Consider the following 22271-nt stretch of genomic DNA (forward strand, 5'->3'; position numbering starts at 1 on the left):
GATAATAATAATAATAATAAAGAGAAACAGAAAAACAATAAGTGGGAATGCATAAGCATTCCCACTTGATTAATGTAGATTGTGTGGCAAAAAATACCATCTACTGTTGACCTTGTTGGGGAGGCAGCAGCAGTGTGGCATCAGGGCTTTAGGGTTTGTAGTGTAAAGTTTTTTTCCACAAGTTTGATGCAGCTAAATCAGGCCTCATCACAAGCCCTTTCATTCCTATTCATTCATCCTATTCATAACCTTAAGAGTACTCGACAGAAGGCGTGTTGCCGCTTGCAAAAAGACTCAAATTATCTAAACATGTTAATGAATCATTTATTTCTGATTTTCACCTGATTTTTCCCTCAGGTGCTACTTAAACACAAACCAGCTGACTTATGAGATACAAGGTTTGTTATTTCTACGAAGAAACACATGCTAAACCCAAAGAATTGAATTCAACAACCCAACCTGAACCCAAAGCCAAATGACATAAAACCAAAACAGTGATTAAATTCCCCTTTTAAGATCTGTTTCCCGCTCTGCTACTTTAGTAGCTGAAGCCCATATTTATCTGCCATTTTTGGCTTTCTGTCTCTTTGCTCCCATCTGCATTACGCTCTGCGAAAAGCTGTCTTTTCTCACATTCCTGTCACATAATTGGGGGTTTTCTTGGAGAGCTTGCTTTAAAGGTTTGCTCCCTGTTATCATCGTTAATGAGAAAACGAGTAGACTGATGCTATCAGGCTCTGGAGCAACAACAGAGTCTGTAAATAAGATTTAAAGCTGGACGAAAATTTTTTTAAATTAAGGCATTTTTTTTATTTATGTTCATCTTTTTCGTTCCTTGAGGAATAAAAACCATCTGCTGAGTTGGATTATATACTTTGAGTTTAACTCTTCTAAACGTACTTTGGAGATACATTTGTAAAACAAATAGATTACTTTTACAGAGATAAAAAAATGTTTTTTTAAGCACAAGGTAAAGTAATGTAAAAAAGCATTTTTTTTACTACTTACTTTAACTACTCCAGTGGTAAGAACACAACATTCTTCTTTTCTGTTGAAACACTTACACAACACACTACATATGGATTATCATCCCTTCACCTTGTCTCTTTTTCCACTTTCACCCATAAAGTCAGATTTAGCTTTATATTATCTCAATGTTTTGCCATACTGCATCAACAAAGCTTTTCCTTTTTGGCAAGAAGAAGCTGCCAAACCACCCAAAAGAGGCTTTTGTTATAACTCCTTTGCAAGCTGTGTTAATACTTGTACGACAAGAAAACCGAGGCAGATGTCAACCATGAGGCCGTTCTTGTCATGTATATCTGTGGTGAGCTGCGTTTATAAGAGACTAAAGAGTAATCCAACTAACCAGATTTGCAGCATTGCAGTAGTCTACACAGTTTAAGGGAAATCCTTTAATCTGTGTTTTTTTGTGAAATTCCTGGATGTCACAGAGGAGAGTTTGAGGCATAGATAAATGGAGGGATGCAAAACAGATTTCTTTTTTGTTCTCGAAACTTACTGGCACCTTGATTAGGGATGTTTAAAATAATGCACCTTAATTAGGGATGTTTAAAAAAATAAATAGACACATTTTTTTCGAAATCAGAAAAAAGGCTTTAATCTGAGCATGTTTATCCAGTAAAATTCCTATTTTAAATCCCACTTTAAATCATTTTGCAATATAACTGCTCATACCCCGAGTTCACACTGGCTATGCCTCAACATCCTCCCTTCCCACTGTGCCCCTCTTATTTTAAAAGAAATGCATAAAATGACCCTTTCCCCATGTCTGACCTTCTGTCTGCATTATCTGGGCTTTAGAAATCTACAAATTCTGAAAATACATACATAATTCTCAAATACTGCAGGACCTATGGAAAAAAATAGCCTATTAGCATTACAGATCATTACTTAATATCTGACTTTCTGCACCATTTTGTTTTAAATCAAATCTGGCTATATTGTTTCTAGCAGGAAAGCTTATTCTAAAACCCCCGTCATATCATTCCTCAGTCAAAACACAACTACATCCATTCTTAATGGGTATTGTATCACTTTCATCATGGTTGTGTGTCCTTTCAGAGCATTTAGCTGTAGTCTGAGAAACAAAGGTGCATACATACTGCATTCTGCTCTATCATAGCAGGTTTTTAAGGCTCATTATTTTGACATCAGTCTAACTCATCTATGATGTGTGCTGCCGATTTTTAGGGCCTAATTGTTGAAGCCAATATTGCATTTTCTTCTTCATTTTCCATGATGGAAATGATACACTGATAACAAACCTAAATTGAAACAAAATCTGACATTTATTTACAGACAAAAAAATTGCCAATGGATAGCAAATGGAGATAGTACTAATGCAAGCATGTCAAATGATCTTAAGGTACTGGTCAACAAGAAAACATTGGGCAAAATATAGGTATTGATCTATCTATAGTGCCGATACACGTGGAGGAAGCTGTTTATATGTGCTATTTTCTCGGAGATGAGTACAGGCTGGACTTTTGTCATAGAAATAAAAAAAAAAAAAAAACATAATAACATTTTAGTCTGGTTGTTTAGTCAAAACAGAAAGTAATGAAATTAACTTGCATCTTTCAAAATAGCTCATATTGAAACAAACTATCCTGATTATTTCTGATGCAGCTGTATACATGCAAACCGATAAGAGATGAGTCATGCCATCATTTTTAGAAATGTGCTGGACTTGCCTGAGGGAAAACAAATCCCTGTGCACACTTATGTATTGGTGTATAAAAACCCTGTAGTATTTGTGACCGTACCTTAGAATGCCTAGTATTGTATTCCTACCACTCAAGCTTGTTAAAATTTGGTTACTACAAAATAAAATGCAATGTAAAAGATGTAAAAGATTTTATGTAATAGACAAACACATAGTACAAAATTTTGTGAAGTAAGAAAAGGATGCATGCTTTTGATAATGTCTTACAAGTAAAAATGTTAATTGCGGTATGCATTTGTGGCCTGAACCTTTGGCTGCAATTACAGCCGCAGGTCTTTTGCTGTCAATCTGTACTGGCTTTACATAATTAGATGTGAAATGATTTCCTCATGACTCTTTGCAACAGAGTTCAACCTGGTAGAGAGTGTTTAAGATCAATTTATAAGTCTTGCCTCAGGTATTCATTTTGAACTTTACCTGAACTTTTCTACCACATAACTAAGCTTTGATCCCTACATTCTGTTGTAGCTCTTACAATATATTTAATGCTGCTGTCCTGCTAAAATTCAACCTCAATTGAACTTTTTTGCAAACTTTCCTAGACTCAAATTTATTTATTTTTTTACCCTGATATTTAGCTCCCTAACTGATACTGATAAAGAAAAAGAACACCGCCGTATTATGTTGGCACAACCATGTATTGTTGTGTTTCTGGAGGTTCAGGTTGATGTGACCGTGTAGTCCCAGACATTGCATTTTGCATTTAAAGTATGAAATGTCATGTTAGCCCCATCTGACCAGGGCAGAAACATAGCCTCTGTCAAACCTTTAATGAATAACTTACTAATAATTTACTAGTAAATAGTTTTTTCTCCCTCTTAGATTTGGATCTTCTCAAGAGTTACCATTAACCAGTTGTGTTTTTCTTTTCTAATGCTGTATTGTTTCCCTCAGTGGTCAGTTTAAAAGGATGGACGATCTTTGGCAGGTTTGCAGTGGTACTATACTTTTGCTAGCTTGTTCAATTGGCTCTTACTGAGCAATATCAGCGTAAGAGGACCTAAATACATTTGCACACCACATCTGTTTACTACACCACTTTCAATTTTTCATTTGTTAAAAAGTTATAGAAGTCTTTTTCATTGTATCTCACTTAAAAATCCAAATAAATAATCTAAAGTTTGAAGTTATACCAGCATAGAGTGTGGATTTTAGGGTTTTAAAGAGGCTTTACAGAATTTTCTAATGATACTGCCACCTGTGCCTAAAGCACAGAACTGCAGCACTTTTCTGCTTGTTCTCATAGCTTGCGCTCATACTAGATAAGGTATTTCCTTTTTTTCTTTTTACTTTACTTTCTACATAAAGTTTCCATAGGTGTCTAAGTTGAGCTGGTTGCTACTTAGTATCCAAAAAAATCTATATTGAATATAATGCTTTGATTGTTTGCTAGTCTGGACCCATTTAACATGACATCACATCTGCACAGCGCGGGAATTTAAGACCCGAAGTAAATTGAGGAAAATATATTTTCAGTATACTAAGATTAACTTTTAAAAATCACTTAAAGAAAAATAATCTTTTGAAATATTTTTGCAACAATAAAGATTACCCCAATGTTAACAAAATGCATTTACTTCAACTCAGCCACTCACTTATTTTCACTAAGACAAAGATATTGCAATTCAGAGAGCTTTTAAAGTAGATGCAATACTTTTTTAATAAACCACAGATCTAAAAAAAATCAATGCACATAGTTCCCCTTGGCTGGGAATTCCCTACATGGATATTTCAAACCTTTCCACATGATTTCTACAGAGGAGGGGGAAGAGATGGATGCATTTCCTCTCTCAGCTGTGAGCTAATTTGGGCTTACACTGATTAAGCTGTCCATCGTACCACCGGGAGACCTCTGTGTATGTCTGATCCAGTGTGTGCATGAGCGGAATCCTTAACACCATCAGCAGAGCTGCAGGTTCCCAGCATGGAGGGACATGAAAGAGCTTTGGTAACTGGTGACATATCGGGATTATAGATGGGATTCTGTCAACAATTAACATGGAGATAATTGCAACACAAGCACATTGAATTTGACCTGATCCTCAGATGCTTGATGATAGGGGATGGGTGAATGCACTAAAATGTAGAAGTAGCTAATGAGACATGATGAGGAAGCACTTTTCACTCCTTTCAGCACCTTGGTCTGTTTTAAGACAATAATTATGTGAAAACTTTTCACAAATGGAGCATGTCGCAGCAGGTCTATGAAACACTGGTCTTTTATTTTACAATTTTGATATTATTACTGCTCTAACTGGATCACTCTGTGAGCTAAAGGCATGTTTTCAGTCTCTATACTCCATTAAACGATTTATTGATTACTAAAATTAGTTGATGATTAGAAAACATCAAGTTAAGCTTTTTAAATTAAGTGTCCTTAGTGCTGTGCTAAAATCAAACACTGCATGAAATCCCATGATGTATTGTAAGATTATTTCATTTTGACAGAATGGCCTGCCAAATAATCCCCATATCAGCTGATATTCTAGAGAGTCTTAGAGGTTGCGAACTCTAGCTAAGCTGAGAGGAACAGCTTTTGACCTTTCACTCCAGATCGTTGGTCAGACGGATCATGTCTGGTGAATGACAGAGGGCTGACAAGAATTCCTGACTATAAGCTCTAAAGCTGCTAGCAGATCCAGGGTGATTGTTGCACAGCGGGAAAGGCAGATGTCTTGCAAGCCAAATGTGTTTGGTTCAAATCCGGTTTATTCCTGTCAAATGTTAATGTATCCTTGGGAATGGAGCTAAAACCAGCCCTATTGAATGGAACATACAGAACTGTATGAGCATCTCAGGTTATTTCTTTTTAATGCTTTTGAGACAGACTTGGTCCTATTCTTAATGAACAATCATTTAGGATTTTCAGAAAGTTTGAAATGTTACTGTTTTGTTTGAATCCATCTAAACTTGCACCAAATTTGGTTAAGGTCTACAACCATTTTGTATCATTTATAAAAAGGCTTTGTAAAAAAAATATATACTTTGTCATTGCAATAACTTATTTTTGATTTAAATGAAGCGGTTGAGACACAGTGTGACTGAGCAAAAATATGCGGAGGACATTTTTGGCACAAGCACTCAACTTTCACGCAGTAACAAATTGAACAAATCCACAGCTGCTTTGAAGAAGAACATATGCAGAATGGTTCAGTACAGAGCAAGCTGACAAAACTAAGTTTCTTAATGCAACTTTGAGATGCAACACCAAAACAAAAAGGTGTGAATCCTTGGTGCCACTGAAATGAGCTATTTAAGGAAAGTTAAAGGTATAGTGAAGGATTTTGTGAATTTTAGAATATACTCACCCTCTCCACTTTAAAAAGATGCACATGCAAAACTTTTCTCCTGAAGGGAATGCCTATTAAATGTGTGCTAGAGCATGAACAATCCTATTTGTCCTCGTGCACGCTCTGTTTAAAAGTTGCTGTTTGTATAGCCCATACAAGCTTACTTTCCAAAAGAAGATTTTCAATTTTTCCACTATGTCACATTCAATGAAAATGGGGAAAGCCTTGCATAAACATATCAACAGAATGATTGACAATCAGGAGGACCACTTATTTTGATTAATCTCTGTCTGTGGTAGCATTCAACCAACGTAAAATTACGCACAGAAGCAACACTTATTTGCAGGATTACCACTGGCAAGAGTAGAAATCCCTACAACTAAATGTTTTGGTTCATTCAAGGATAACTGAATTTAATCCCACAAACCCCTGGATGACAGTCATGCGCCCCTGATCATGCGTATCATTGTGTATTTATTAGGAACGAAACAATTAATCGTAAAACTCGTAATCATGATTAATCGATTATTGAAATGCCCATCAACTAATTTAGTAATAGATTAATCGTTAAATGGAGTATAGAGACTGAAAAACATGCATTTGGCTGAAAGAGCAACCCACTTAGGGCAGTAATAAAATAAAAATTGTAAATAGCCACCTTTTTGAGGTTGAGATCAATGTCCTTGGACTTGTAGGAGCAGGTTCCCGGCCGCAGACTTGGCTGCGAACTGCTCAAGTATATGTTGTAGTTCTTGGCAGGAGGGAGCAAGCGGAACCATGTCATCTGCAAAAAGCAGGGACATCCCCAAGCCAGACCCCCTCTTGCCCTTGGCTGCCATTAGAAATCCTGTTCACAAATTTTATGAATAGGACCGGTGACATAGGGTTACGATTAATACCGACAATGCAGATCAAACTCCTGGTCATTTACAGAGACTGGATAGCCCCTAGTAGGCTCTTGACTCTGTTCTCCTGAGGTACCCCCACAGGGCACCATGAGGGACATGGTCAAATGCCTTCTCAAAGTCCACAAATCCCATGTGGACCAGTAGGGCAAACCCCGTGCACCCTCAAGAACCCTGAAGAAAGTGTAGAGCTGGTCCGCTGTTCCACTGCCAGGATGAGCTCCTCCTGAAGCCAAGGTTTGAAAATCAGCAGAGTCTCCTCTCTAGGACCCTGACAAAGGCTTTCACTGGGAGGCAGAGAAGTGTGGAAGACTGGAAGACACCCTTCTGTCCCCATTCTTATGCAGGGGAACCACCTTTCTCAACAGACATCCTGGGATACTGTCCCCGACCTCTATGCAACGATGAAGAGGAGTGTCAGCCAAGACAGCCTGACAACATCCAGAGCTCAGGGTGGGTCATTACATCAAAAGTCGAGGTGTATTTAAAAATATACCTTGGCTTTTAATGTAGAACTAATTTAGTAGAGTGTGAATTATCACTTATTTTCCCTTTTTCAAGTTTTATGCAGATGTTGTAGTTCTGAAGGAGGAACGAAAAAAGGTATATTTGAATAGAGTTTTCCAATATCTCTTTCTACCCCGGTGCCATCATCTTCTCTAATGTATCATCTTTTTTTATATTACGTTAACATTTGCTTATAATAAGAAATTACCTGCTGACTGGTAACTTGTTTTGTTTTATTTTTTTATTATAATGAATACACTTTTGACAAAAAAAATGTGTTGTTTTTTTTAGATCTCTATAGTAACCTGATAATTAGAATAAAAGAAGTGTTCAGTATTTTTCAGTTATTGTGAATGAATGATGCAGTCTCAATATACAGTTTATATGACAATCTATAGGTCCTGCTTTTCTTCTTTGATTTTGATTGTTTTTTTTTTATTTCCATCACCTGCTTCACCAGTCTTCACTGGGTTTATATGGGTGATTAGACTAATTGGCATAACTGTTTGCAACCACTGACATCAATAGAAACAGAGGGCACAAAAACCATAATAAACCATACAAGCTACATACGTCTGGGATTCTGCTCTCTGTAGTTAATACATTTCTTTGTGTATGAACCAAAGAGTCTTTAGAAGGGACTGTCCTTAATTTATAAACACATGCAAATGCAATAGACCCCCTGATCAATGGAAGAACCATTAGAATGAGCAAGATGAGTAGTTGGAATGTCCCAGTCTGGGAGAATTAATTTGAATGGGAATGCATAAGCATCTATAGTGCAAAAGAGTGAATATTTTAAAAAAAGGGTAAAGAAATGTGTTATGTATTTTAACACTAAAACGCAGAAACTGAACTATAGATGATATGCTTTCCAGGGTGTCTTCCCTTTAAAATAAATAAATTAAATAACTGAATGTGAGTTCTACTCTGGAACCCGTGTTTGAACCATCCTGCATCATGCCTGAAAACAAAACACCATCATGGTTTATAAAAATCCATTTATAGGAAATGGGAGCATGCGACTTGCTGCCAAACACAAATACAGCAACACAGTGGTGATCAATTCTGGCTTCTGGCTGCACAGCACCCATCCCTGTGTGGATGTTAAAAAAATAACAATAATGACCACAAAAGGACAGGATGAAACCCCATGACCCCTGCCATCAAATTCTGCTGTGGTTCTACTTATATTGTTTCACGCTAGCAGCCCCCCACCCCCTCTTTCTGGACAACCGTCATGCTTCAGCATTTTTCCTTTAAATGTCAGCCACTGCGTCTGTTTGCACCAAATACAAGTCTCTCCTCACTGATCAGCATATATATATATATATATATATATATATATATATATATATATATATATATATATATATATATATATATATATATATATATATATATATATACATATATATATATATATATATATATATATATATATATATATATACACACACACCATGGAGTCTCGCCATCATAGTCTGGCCCACTGTGGACGCTGCGTGTCACATATTACGCGCACACCGATAGAGTCTCCGCTGGTTGGTTACTCTGACGCATGATTTGGTTTGTGAAAACCCTTTGAAACAGTTTATGGGGATCAGCTCCGTGGAGCGCCGCAGAGGAGTCGATGACATCATGTCTGTGGGGAGAGATGTAGTTTTGCGAGGCGTGAAACCAGATGCTTGTCTGGCCTCTGGTTGGTGTATGAGGCGGGAGAGAGAGGAAAGGAGGGGGGCAGCGGGTTAACCGAGGCGACTGTACACTGTGATTTGAACAGCGACTCTCTCTCTCTCTCTCTTTCTTTCTCTCTCCCTCTCTTACACACTCATTCGCTCCAAGCTTTCAACTGGCCCTCTTTTGAACAAATAGCCGCCTTCTCCCCTTTCCCACATAAGCGCAATGGCGCACTCAGCAATCTCGGTGCAGTTTTCTGTCCAGATGTGTGGAGACGTCTGCTGGAGAGAGGATGGGAAATTTGTTGCCGACAGCGTAAAAATTCGAGCGAATGCATGCATGAAACGAAATGCAGGCATGTGCACTAGAGTGGGAAGTGTAAACCGAGCGTAATGGGTTCACTATGGTGCTGTTTGTACCCAAGTCATGTACACAAGCTCCGGGTTATACCAGGTGACAGCAGGAGAAGGAGGAGGAGGAAGGACTTCGTTTGAAGAAGTTGAGGAGATATTTTTAAAGCAGACTAAAAGTTTGCCCTACCTCCACACTTGTCCCATCTGAAAGATGTGAATGATGGTCTGCCAGATCCAGACAGAAAGGCGACAGCATCTGTCCCTCTGGTAACTAGTCGTAGCCCTCCGACTGCTTAGTCCCTCTACGGAGCCCAGTCCTCCACCGGTGTAATCCTGCACAAACCACCTGAAGCTCAGGATCTGGACCAGAACTGAGGGCACCAGGACAAAGAGCAGGGTCAAGCCTGACCACATTATTTTCCGTTTGTGGTAGTAGTCGGCGGCCAGGCACAGATCGGTGCCCACGTCCAAGAAGAAGACCAGCAGCGCCAGGACGATCCACAGGCAGTCCAGCCAGAGGCGCTCCTCCCGTGGTGGTCTCCCCGCATCCCTCCCCTTCCCTCTCCCCTTCCTCCGGAGGTAATGCAGGCAGGCGCTCCGGCAGCCCCAATAGCATGACGAAGTGTTGCAGCAGTGGCAGATGTGGAAGGAGCTGCCGTCCCGTGCGTCGTCCTCTCCCGTCCCCACCACTTCGTCCAGGTTGTGCAGCTGGGCGAAACCGGTGACGACCCCGCGACCATCGGATTTCGCTGCCATCTTTCCCTCTGATGTTCCCACCTCCTCCGGCTTCCGGGGTTCGTGACGACACTTCCCTGACACCTGTGTTGTTGCACCCCAAATGTTGAAGCCATCTAAAAGCGGGGTGTCAGCGCGTCGCCGTTGCGGACTCCATCCCCAAACTGCGCGCCAGCGTCACCAGAGACGCAGCGCATCCCTTTTCTCCCCGCCTTTCACTGCAGATCTATCCCCACCTGGTCACACTAATCTCTCAGCTTAAATAATATCATTTGTAACCTCTCACATCCAGCTGTGGTCCAATACTCTTCACTTAGTTTTTAATCCATTCTGCTCTGCTCTGTTGTTTTCCTTTTCTGCTGCTCGCCTCCAGCTGCAAGCTGAGTGCCATCAGCAGACCGCAAGTCCCTCCACTGTCCCACGCCGACGTAATTTACCCCCCCTTCCCCTCTCCCATACTCTCTTACACACAATCAGACACACACAGCATCTAGGCCTACCACCCAGCTTGGTTGCCATCTAGCGTCTCCTTTGAGGCGGCCAAATACATTCTGCATGTGTGCTGCAGTTAGGGAGGATTTTGGTAAACCTATTCCTATTATGAAGTAGGAGTTTTCCTACCAGTCTCTATCCTTTCTTTTTCATAAATTATATAAAAGGCAATTAAACACAAGGATTGGGCGCAAAAATAAAAGAGCTAAACAACAAAAACCAATAACAAATTCCCCAAATACCAGAAGTGTAGCTCTAGTTGTCTACTCAAAAATGCAAGGGTAAAACTTCACTCCAGTTTTAAATCTTTAGCTCCATTCATCGCCTCTTCAGTTCTTACATGTTTGCCTTTAAGATTGGTCAAAGACAGAATCTCCAAAGGATATTATACTTGTTTTCTTGTAGCCGGAACGATGTCTTTATTGTGATGAGCAGTGTTAGTTTTGTGCCATGTTTAATGCCCTGTAGATAGGCAGAAGAGTTCTCATCAACAATCATTTGTTGCTATGTTGGTTTTGATTTTTTAAAACATATTTTTTCTTAATTTTCCTCAACAACAGATATACTTTTTGTAAACTGATGTTGAGAAAGGAAAAAAAGAACACTTAGATCTATTCTGGGATTAAAATACATGCATTTATCATTTACTATTGTGATTATTGTGGGTATCTGAGTAGTAGAGGCTGGGCAAAAAAATGGATAGATGATTGTGTTTTTTAATAGTTTGTTATTTTATTTACGTTTGAAAAAATTGGGTGTATTACTGTGTTACTGAATCTTATTTAATACTAGTACAGAAAAACGACTGAACTGTGATTAGGTTTTTTTCTTCTTTCTACAGCTTTGATTGAGGAGTGCATGGGTTAGCAAAGGCGTTATAAGTCTGTGATTAGACTGAGCCCACAGAGCTGCCATGGAGGGTCACATACAGCATGAGATTGATTGGTCCATTCCTGTTTCAGCTTCATCGCTGCTCTGCTATGCTCTGCTGTGCTCTGCTCTGTTCTGCCTGTTTAAATTTGATGGGAGCTGTCCAGTGCTGAACTTTAACCATCTCTGTGTTTTTTTAAATCCTTTTTTCAAAATCTGTCTAATTATGTTGTTCTTGATATTTGAATATTTGTTATTTAACATAATGATGTAATATAATGACTGTTTTAATGCTACTGAATAAAACTGAACTGACAGTACACATTGAAAACAAAGAGCTAAGAAATCAACACTTATAAACTAAAGAGTTGTTTCTTTATTTACTCATTAAAAATCAAAGAATGTAGGAACATGTTCCAGATCATATATAAACACCTAAATTTAATTGACAGTTTTTGAGGGTTTATTTGTTTGTTTGTTTTTTGTTTTTCTGATAGATAAAAGTATTGCATATAGAAATTTTATAACAAATGATTATAGTAAACAATCCCTTGGCCCAAACCAAATGTTTGCTGTTAAGTTGAAAATGCACTGATTGCACAAACCTAAACCTAAACCTTTCTAGTTTTTATGTAAAACTGCCAACAATGGAATAATATTGCAGAGAGGATTATTTGTGCTAATGAAACTTGCAAAGGTTAAATTGATATGTATTATTTTCAAGATAACTCCAGTAAAAATTATAAATTTCTGATATTGTCAATGGAAGATACTAGCAAAATATATATCTCCACTCATCCTCTTTAAAACCAACATTTTACAAACTTCATTATACTGTAGTAAGTGTACTTTGTTTTCATTTTGAGCTTTTGTCATTTCTAGCAAGAAAATTTGGTATCCTTAACAAGAGGATACTAAACAGCTAACAAAATCCCTTTGTTAGCTGTTATTTTTATATGTTTTTAGGCTGACTGCTTAAAAGTTTAGAATGCTGGAATGAACATAAACATAAAAGTAGTAAATGTAAATTTCAAAAGCATTTCAAACCTACAGGCACAATAAGTTGTGGCCTGTGCACTTTTAAATGTGGTCAGAAGAAGTGTCAGCAAATTAGCAAGGTCACGTCCCTTGTTCCAGGTTGTTCTATAAGTTAGAAATACATTTAGTCATTACTCTGCTAAAAAAAAAAAGGCTCTTGGGATTTTACATTCCTTTCTCAGCTTTGTAGGAATGCAATTTATGTACAAGGTACAGATTCTAGAGGACAAGACTCAGGGTCCAACTATTCTTGGAAAAAATGACAGGACAGTTTAAATGACAAAGCAGTTCTGTCAACTTCCAAGATTACTTTAAGATTACTTTAAGCATGACACAGCATTTTTGCTTCCAAAAGCAGTGTTTCAAAAAGCAGAATAAATAGAGGTTTTAGTCGCTTCATCTTTAAATCCTTTTCAAAGAGTATCTTGAATTTGAAGATTTCCTGCAAGAGTAAAGTCTGTTTCCGTAGCAATAATTACAGCTTCAAAAATCATTTTTTTCTGTTTGTTTTGCTTGTTTCAACTCAGCAGCATCTCTTTCAAGCACATGTTCAATGAAGTTTGTTTGTTTAGTTTGAGTGGTACCCATTTCAGAAGTGCTGTAAACGGAAATATAAACATACTACATCCTTTTTCTTTTGCAGTTTATATAAGGGGCACACGGCCATGATTTAAAAAAAAATCTCTTTTACATTTATCCATGAATTAATTGGTTCAATCACACTTTTAATGCTATTACTATTATTTTGCAGTTATCTATGACAATTTTTGTTGAATATACCGGTATGTCTAATTGTCTATGTACTTAAATACACCATCTTTAGCACTGGCCATTTTTGCATGATTTGGGCCCTTGGAATGACCCTCTTTTTACCACCCCACACATAAGAAACCACACCTTAAAATCCAAGATGAAACCCATTCTGCTCAATTTACCATTTAATCTGAAACAAACATGAACTTCTGTTTAATCACCAGCCAACACTCCTCTTTTTGCTGAATCCATAATCCCCATTGACAAGGTATCAATAGAATACTTGTTTATTGGCATCTCATTTACTTTTTTTGTTTAGCCTTGTTGCAGCTTGAATGCCATTCCACCCTTTGCAGATATTCCAGTTTCTTTCAATGTTAGAATGATTCATATCTTAAAAGTTTTGCACCTGTAGACCACCTATGTATATACCTATATAAGTATCTTGAAGAGCAAGACATTCAAAGCAACTACCAACATGCCCAGGTCTTCATGCAAGTTTACGTTAAACGCAGGTGAAATGAGTCCTTAAAAACTCTACTGTTAACATGGAAGTGCATGCATGTAGAAACAGAGAGACATTGGACAAGTTTAACTTCCATGAGGGGCATTCAAGGAAAGCATGTCAGAGTAAAACTTAGATGCTAGTCTATGGAGAAAGGACCTCTGCAATAACATTTTTTGTTTGTTCCTATAAAAATGAATGCACTGTGTCCCATGAGACAGAGCATTCATTTGTATTCATTTCTAACCCTGAAGTTACCAATATCCACTAAGTTTTTTTTAAACATTTCAAATATTCTTGAGAGCAGTTCATGAATGAAATGGTCTTTCCCTTGGCAGATGCTACATACTTTACGGGCTGACCAGCTTTTGTGGAATCTCATTTTTAGAGCTGTGTCACTTCACTGAGATCATCAGGCTTGACGTGTGAATTGGGCAGAAAGAAGTAGCAGGTTGGTAGATAAAGGTGGTGTGCCAAAACTTGGTGGTCTGCAAAAACCGATCAGCTTAACGCTGCAGGTTAAATTCAGCCACACATTGGGCCGGATTTATCAAGATCCAATTTTGCGTGCAGTAATTTGCGCTCGCAAACTGGAATTTTGCACGAGGGGCTGAACCATGGTTTGCGGGTGATTTAACAAGAGTGATTGCGTAACTGGTGGCAGGTGCAAAACTGTTGGAGACGCCCTATTTAAATGATGGTTTTGCGCGTTTTGTGGTTTGCGGCAAAGTAGTTTGTAGTCTGTACAAACTAGTGCATTAAGAAATTTAAATCTTACAGTGACCCCCAACAAAAATAAATAAATAAATAAATATATATATATAAATTGGCAACCTTTATTCCCTAAGGTTTTGTATTGGCCTGTGACTGTGGATGAGATCCCCCCAGCATTTGGCCCGTTGCTCCACAGGCGCAGGGGGAGAACCCCGACCCTGTCGGACAGCACTTCTGAAAAAACGAGATTGGGAGATCCCAGCTCTCGCTGCAACCGTACGCTGGAATGACCCAGATGCAAAAAAGTGCAATGTTGCAAGGAGTTTTGTGATATCTGGTATTGCGTGGATCCTCCTTGTGGCTGGCTCCAAATCCATTCGGAGTTCCCCCAACAGCTCCAAAATGGCAATGCTGGATAAACGATATGTTTTGATGATCGTTTCCTCGTTCATTGCAAAAATATTCACACGGAGTGAAAAAATGCGTTCTCTGCGTCTCCTTGCTTCATTTCCATGCCTCCTTCTTGCAACAATAACCGCTGCCATGTGTGCGCAATTACGCATACAGACCATTTGCACCTTCTTTTGAAACGTGTTAAATATAGAGTCAGATACCGTTAGCAAAATTGCGTTCAGGTTTGATAAATCACTTTGCGAGTGCTAAATTAATATATTTACATGTTCTCCTCCCACAAGACGCACTTTTGCGTGTAAACGCCCTATATTGCATATTCATTGCAGAAAAAGTACTAAATGGATAAGAGGCGCTATTTAGCACGTTTTAAAGACCAAATCCTTTTAGCACGCTGTTGATAGATCAGTTTGTACATTTTTTAGCGTGCGCAGTGAAATAGCTCACGTTTTAATACACGCAAACCTTTGATAGATCCGGCCCAAACAGTATTACCATTACTAAGCCCAGGAACACAAGGGTTGTCCCCTTTTAAGATTGAACACTGAATGGATGAATAAATAAATGGATAAATAAAAACCTTTCAAAAGGGGGAAATAAACATTTAATAATGCTTTGTGTTAAATAATTATGGGGTTGGGATTAAACAGGACATAATGTAAGTACATTGGCATACTTGACATACTAGGACACACTGCAGCTAGGCACTACTTATCAGTTTTGGCAGACCATTATTTTTAAAGTACTATCTTTAACAGTTTGGGAAAAAGCTTTAACCTTTTTCCTAACAGTTGGCTAAAGGAGTGTCATATGTCCACTTGTTGGTACAGAGAATCCTAATCCGATCTGTTTGTCTAAACAACTTTATAGCTTTTCAAATTTCTTAGAATTCAAAACTAGTTTTGATTTCGCCTTTTCTTTAACAACCCTATTTTCTACCCAGCCCTTGTCTATGTGTGTGTTCTTGTCTTTAATTCATTGTGGGGCCCATTTCCAGGTCAGGGGTTTTTGGGTCAGGGTTCACGTTTAGGACTAAGATGTGACTTGAGTTTAGGTTGGGGTTAGGGTTGGGTATGAACCTGTAATAGTTAGGTTAAGGGTTGTTAAGGTGTGTGTGTGTGTGTGTGTGTGTGTGTGTGTGTGTGTGTGTGTGTGTGTGTGTGTGTGTGTGTGTGTGTGTGTGTGTGTGTGTGTGTGTGTGTGCTTTCAAATCTTTTTCTCTTCTGAGGTCTCATCAATGCTTCACATTTTTTCATTGTTTGTATATTTATGAATCTTACAAATACTACTCTTTAATACGTTTTGTCCTCAAAATTCTTACAATTTGGTAAAAGTCTGAGTGCTTTAACATTTGAACTCTTTTCCCTCATTTTGTGCAGTTCCTGTTATTATCTTAAAATACAGTTTCTGTCTTCACCATCACAAACATGACAGCGTCTTATTGCACATCTTGGGTGTTCTTTTTTTTTTTGGTTGACTTTTAAAAGAAAGTGTTCTTCAGGTTCATGTGTAAAATGCCCTAAAACGTATTAAATTGCGTCAAACATAAGTATCATAAGGAGTGGAAAAAGCCACAGGCTTGTACAGATTTTATTTCAGCACCTCTACCTCAAAAACCCACTAATAGGTTTTTGGTTGAGATTCTTCTTTTTTATCCACCTTCACATTTTGCAAATACCAAAAACTTTATTTGATATACTTGGGGTCTCTTGTTAAAGAAACATATTAACTAAAGTATCACATAATAAATCAATGTAGAGCACATTTGTTTTTAAATAAAATCTGTGTATTTCTATTTGACCTACATTTCCCTTGCGGTCCAATCATAAAATTTTGTTCAAACAGCTTTCATTTCAAGACATTTATCAAATGAAGCCCGACTTAGTCTAGTTTAATAATATTATAAATCCAGCTTTTGTTTTATGTTCTCAGGGAACCTTGGAGACAGACATCAGACAGACCAGATATTGATTTGTAGAGAAGTTTCAATATGCATTAGGTTTTAGATCATTATACCAAGGTTTGAAGTATCTTACAAATCACTGTTTATCCAAAAAACAAAATATATACCAGCTAATGTAATACTGGGGACACAGAGATCATGAATAGCAAAATCGGCCAGAAGTGGCATCTCTGGATGAGCGTCTAAGAACTGCTGCTTGGTTGAGGAAATCTGCTAACAGAGAAGCTGATGGCTTTTGTTGAAGAAAGACAAGTTTGAGGGTTAGAGTTGGCAAAAGACTTGATACTGCCCCACATGTTCACTTTTTAGGAGGATAACTTCCTGAACAATGTGGCTCAAAGTACAATAGGATTTTTTAAATCAAAATATATTCACGTCTTTAAATGGCCATTTCAATTTCCAGATCGCATTTCAGTTGCCGAATGTAATTTTTATGCTTCGGTTCCCACATTTACATTTGTAAAGAAAAATAAACAAATTAAAATGCACCATTCTCCTTTATAAGTTTAGACCAACAGTCTTTGAGTAGATCAACGTTCTTAGAGCTAAACATCCTGGGTTTAAATTTGAGCCTGGTGTTATGTGAAATCCTTGTCGATCTGAGGAAGATTTAAATGGTTTATGAACACAGACGGTGGATAAAATGCTTCTTCGTGGCTCTTGAATAAGATCCAGGAAGGAACTCATGACGAAAAGTCGGTGTTCGCAAGATGTTTGAGGGTTTAAAGATTGATGATGATGGCGAAGATGAGAAACTAAATCTTATTGTATGTGGTGATGGTGGAGTTCCAGGAGGACCGTAGGTATAAGGACAGAGGCTGAGGGTTGTAGATGGTGGTGATTGGTGTAGTTTGGTAATGAGCCTTTATTTCCAAATGGAGCTGGAGACGTTGGTGGAGAAGTGAACAGGCATGTGGTTGGTTTTAATGGGATGTGGGGGAGTTCTGAAAGAGAATCCATGTGAGGAGTGAGAGGAATTTAACAGAAAAATATCCGGAAAGACTTCTTCATATCACTAGAGGAAATATGGTCTGAGGGTCAGGACAGACACTCATCTCTGTGATATGGCACTCTCTGCATGGAGTTCTCTCTCTCCTTCTTCCTGCTGTGTGAACATAAGCAGTGGTATGAAGGAGTCATTCCTGACTAATTAAAAAAATGGAAAAAACATTACTAAATCACTTCAAATATCCAACAATATTTAAAGGAATAGTACACCCAAAACATGATTAGCCTTCATTTTCTACTCACCCCCATGCTGAACAACACTCTGGAGTACTTTTTTGATATCTCAAATGCATCTGGAGATCTGGGAGGCTTCTTGTTGTCTGCTGACATTCAAATAATGGAGGTCCATGGCGCCCGAGGCAGAAAGGTCCATAAAAGTCCACAAATAACGTGTCAATATTCCTCCATACTGCTCGTCCAATGTATTCCAAGTGTCCTGAGTGGGTAGCATCCAGAATTTTCTCGAAACAAAGTCATTTAGAATGTTTTTAGAGCATAAACAGTAGTGTATAGGACTTCCTGAAAGCGCGCACATGCGCGTTCACGAAGCTACGGAAGCCGGCAGACCAAACCAGATGAAAGTGCGCATTCAGCGTCTGCTCTGCCAATAATGCCGGCGTAGAAGAAGAAATGTGCTGTTTACCTGTGCAAAGAAAGAAACAACGAAAGAAAAATGTCTGAGGACTTCAGTGTTGAGGAAGAGCATGAGTTCTTTGCCGAGCTGAATGCGCACTTTCGTCTGGTTAGGTCTGCCGGCTTCCGTAGCGTCATGAACGCGCATGTGCGCGCTTTCAGGAAATCCTATACACTACTGTTTATGCTCTAAAAACATTCTAAATGACTTCTTTTCGAGTAAATTCTGGATGCTACCCACTCAGGACACTTGGAATACATTGGACAAGCAGTATGGAGGAATATTGACACGTTTTTTGTGGACTTTTATGGACCTTTCTGCCTCGGGCACCATAGACCTCCATTATTTGAATGTCAGCAGACAGCAAGAAGCCTCCCAGATCTCCAGATGCATTTGAGATATCAAAAAAGTACTCCAGAGTGTTGTTCAGCATGGGGGTGAGTAGAAAATGAAGGCTAATCATGTTTTGGGTGTACTATTCCTTTAATACATAAATTTGTCTCATGGCAATAAAAAAGAAAAATCAAACTTATGGTTTTGTGTATAGCCTATGCAGGAGACTATCTGGATTCCCACAACCCTTTGCATGACAGGCCATGTAGGCACAGCCCACCTCACAAAGTTTAACAAACATACCTTATTTCTTTTTGACAATAGTATGTGACACAGGCTCATGTACCCTCATTTGTATGTTTTGGGTTTATAATGAAGAGTTTCAACCATATGATGCATTTGTGTAATTTGCATGTTTTGTAGTTCTTGTAGTCTTCTTGATAACAAGCATAACCCATTGGCATGTCTGTTGCGCAATGATGTCCATAAGGCTAAATGCTGTCTGGATTTAGCACAGCAGTCCAAAGATCCTTTCCTAACCAGGATCATGTTTTTACTGTTGACTCCACAAAAGGTGAATGAAGAGGAGTTAGGAGCACAATTTGCAGTATTAGGATGAGGGTTGGAAGAGCTCACTCTTGCACAGGCGGCTTCACACTAGAATGCTGACTTGTATAGTTCCTCCTGTAGGCTATTGGCTTGAAAAAGCCCCCAGATCTGTGGGGGTTTTATCTGTAAAGAGCAATGCTAAGACCCTCCTATCACTCTTCTCTTCATGACTACTCTTGGAGGCTCAGTCAATGAACACCATAAACAAGTTTTGGAGCAACGGAAACAAGTCAAACCTACTCTGGGAAGAAGCAGGAGTTTTAGTTTAGCCTGTGAACACAGGAGGTCTTATGTTTAAGACCAGAGTCCGCTATGCCTGGATTTCAGTGGTTCATCCCTGGCATATGTTTTTTTACATGACTTTTCATGACAGCCACATCAACTTGGTCAGGCAACAAAGTCAAACTTTTCTCAGGCAGGAAACTTTGGTTAGAACTATTTGAAGCACACATGACTCAGCTCCCACGTTAAATACATAATTTGGCTTGTCAAAATTGCATGCAATTCATCCTCAGGAATGCAAAGATGTTTTTCTTTTTTTTCCTGGTCAAACCAAGGGAGTGAATCATCACTGAGTTGGTCTTTATCTAAACTAGAATAAAACTCCTGAGTGACTAATTATGTGGGTTTGGATGCTGTTTAAGAGTACTGAAAAGTCAGCAAACGATGTTCAGAGCTGATCAGTAAATGTCAAACTGTCCTTTGAAATGGGGACATTGAGCGACTAGTGTAAACATCACTCATGTTAATCTTGTCTGTTCCTAGTGATTTACGTGGGTCTCTAATTGCAATTTCAAGGGAAAATCTATTTTAATTCTAATATATAAGAGATATCTGTTTTAGTTAATTGTTTCTGTCATCACAACATTGCTAAGCATAAATAATGTACAAGCAACACTTTTCTCTTTTCAGTCTTTATAAAATAATAATCTCCTACTCTACTTGTGTATTATGAACTATGTTAAGTGAAATGTAAATGTGTTCATAATTATATTGCATCTATCTCAGATTCAAAAGCATCATTTTCATAAAAAAAGTCATTTATTTCAATGGTTAGTATTTCTAAGATAAAGAACATTCTTTTAAGTTATAAAGCAAAACTGCTTTTTTCAGTGTTCTGTATGTTGTAGGTCAAAAAGCCACAAATATGATCATTAAATGTAATGCTCCAAAAATGGTTAATCTATAGCAGGAACCGCTTTAATCTGCAGATGGTTGCAGACAATAACTCATCATTCACCCTGATCTCATACAGGCATTTTTAAAACGTCAGACCTCCAAAGCTTCACAGAGATTCTTGCTTTGTATCTTTAAAGCTCTGGCTACCCACCTCAAGAGGTGCACTAGTGAAGCAGAAACCAGCTTATTAAAGAGGACGTTCTCCACTAAACGATCAAAGGTATTCTCCCAGGGGCAGAGTAGAAACACGAGACTAGTAACATCCCTGCTACATGGCTGGAATACCTGAAAACTGACCACCAAAACCATACATAGGAAGACCTGTTTATACTATTTATACAATTATTCTGATTACATTATAATACTGGCAAATATCTAAAACAGGGTCTGGGGTTTGAAATGTACCCAACCAACTCTGACATGATCTTATTTTGTTTTTTTAAACTGACAGCTCTGTACGAGCACAAGAGCTGCTGATTGATTAGAGTCTGGAGAGGTTGATGCATGCTTGATGTGATCATGAAGAACCCTAGAATAAGGCTAATCCATTTAAATGCCTACCAATAAACTACCTTGGCACTATAAATTCTTGTCAGGCATCATAGATCCAAAGATTAGAACATGATTTATTTATTTTTTTATGAGCAGGGCCCAAAAGAAAAAGAGCAATATTACCCGAAGACCCTCCACAAACAGCTGGTAAAAAAAATCATACGCTCAAAACTAAAAGGACAGACATGAAAACCTCAACGCCATTTGGATTTACTCCAAAAAATACATATGCAACATGGATGCTGGATTGCTTATTGAACAGGACATTAACATGACACTTACAGGCCTGATAGAGACTTTGTGACTTTCAGTGACTGTCAAACCTTGATCTGAAACCATATTGACCACAGACCGACCACCTTCAATTAGACTGCTGCATTCTTCTCTCTAATTTAACATTTTTTGCTGTTCAATTTTTTTTTTATAATTTTTATTTTTAAACGTTTTCACAGTATCAAGACATATATAGACACAAACATAAACATATATGGGAAGAATGCCAATATTCACAAGACAAGGTTTTAAGTACAGAAACGTATCATTCATACAAAATCTGACAGTAAGGGTTTTATGTACTCAGTCCATTTATTCCAGATTTTGTAAAACATGTCCATTTGCATCCTGAGGGAAAAAGACAACTTTTCCATGACATATATTTTGTGTATTATATTGATCCAATCCTCAATAGTTGGAGATTCCACTCTCAGCCACTTTCTTGTGATGGTATTTTTACTTGCAATAAGTAACATACCAAGTAATCTTTTATTATTGTTATTCCAATTTGTCACAGGAACATCACCCAAATATAATGTTTCACATTTAAGGGGAATTTTAGTACCAAATACATTATTAACATGTTCACCTATATGTGTCCAATAATTAATTATAACTTGACATTCCCAAGAAATATGGAAGTGGTTGGCACCAGTGACCCCCATAGTCTCCAACATGCATCCCCACCACCTTGATGACGTTTCTGGATAGGCGTAAT

The 22271-nt window shown here is 38.2% G+C and overlaps 1 protein-coding gene across 1 annotated transcript in view; it reads right to left on the bottom strand.

Annotated features, from left to right (window-relative positions):
* Nucleotides 1-10240, bottom strand: part of xkr6b (XK, Kell blood group complex subunit-related family, member 6b) — a 94843-nt gene extending 84603 nt beyond the window's left edge. Inside the window, exon 1 of the mRNA XM_038292645.1 lies at nucleotides 9672-10240. Within this exon, the coding sequence (XP_038148573.1) occupies nucleotides 9672-10240 (569 nt within the window). The remainder of the gene's footprint in view (nucleotides 1-9671) is intronic.
* Nucleotides 10241-22271: the final 12031 nt, after the last annotated feature.

The sequence above is a fragment of the Cyprinodon tularosa genome, unplaced genomic scaffold, assembly GCF_016077235.1.
Source record: "Cyprinodon tularosa strain WSP-4 unplaced genomic scaffold, ASM1607723v1 ctg315, whole genome shotgun sequence".
Classification (NCBI taxonomy): Eukaryota; Metazoa; Chordata; class Actinopteri; order Cyprinodontiformes; family Cyprinodontidae; genus Cyprinodon; species Cyprinodon tularosa.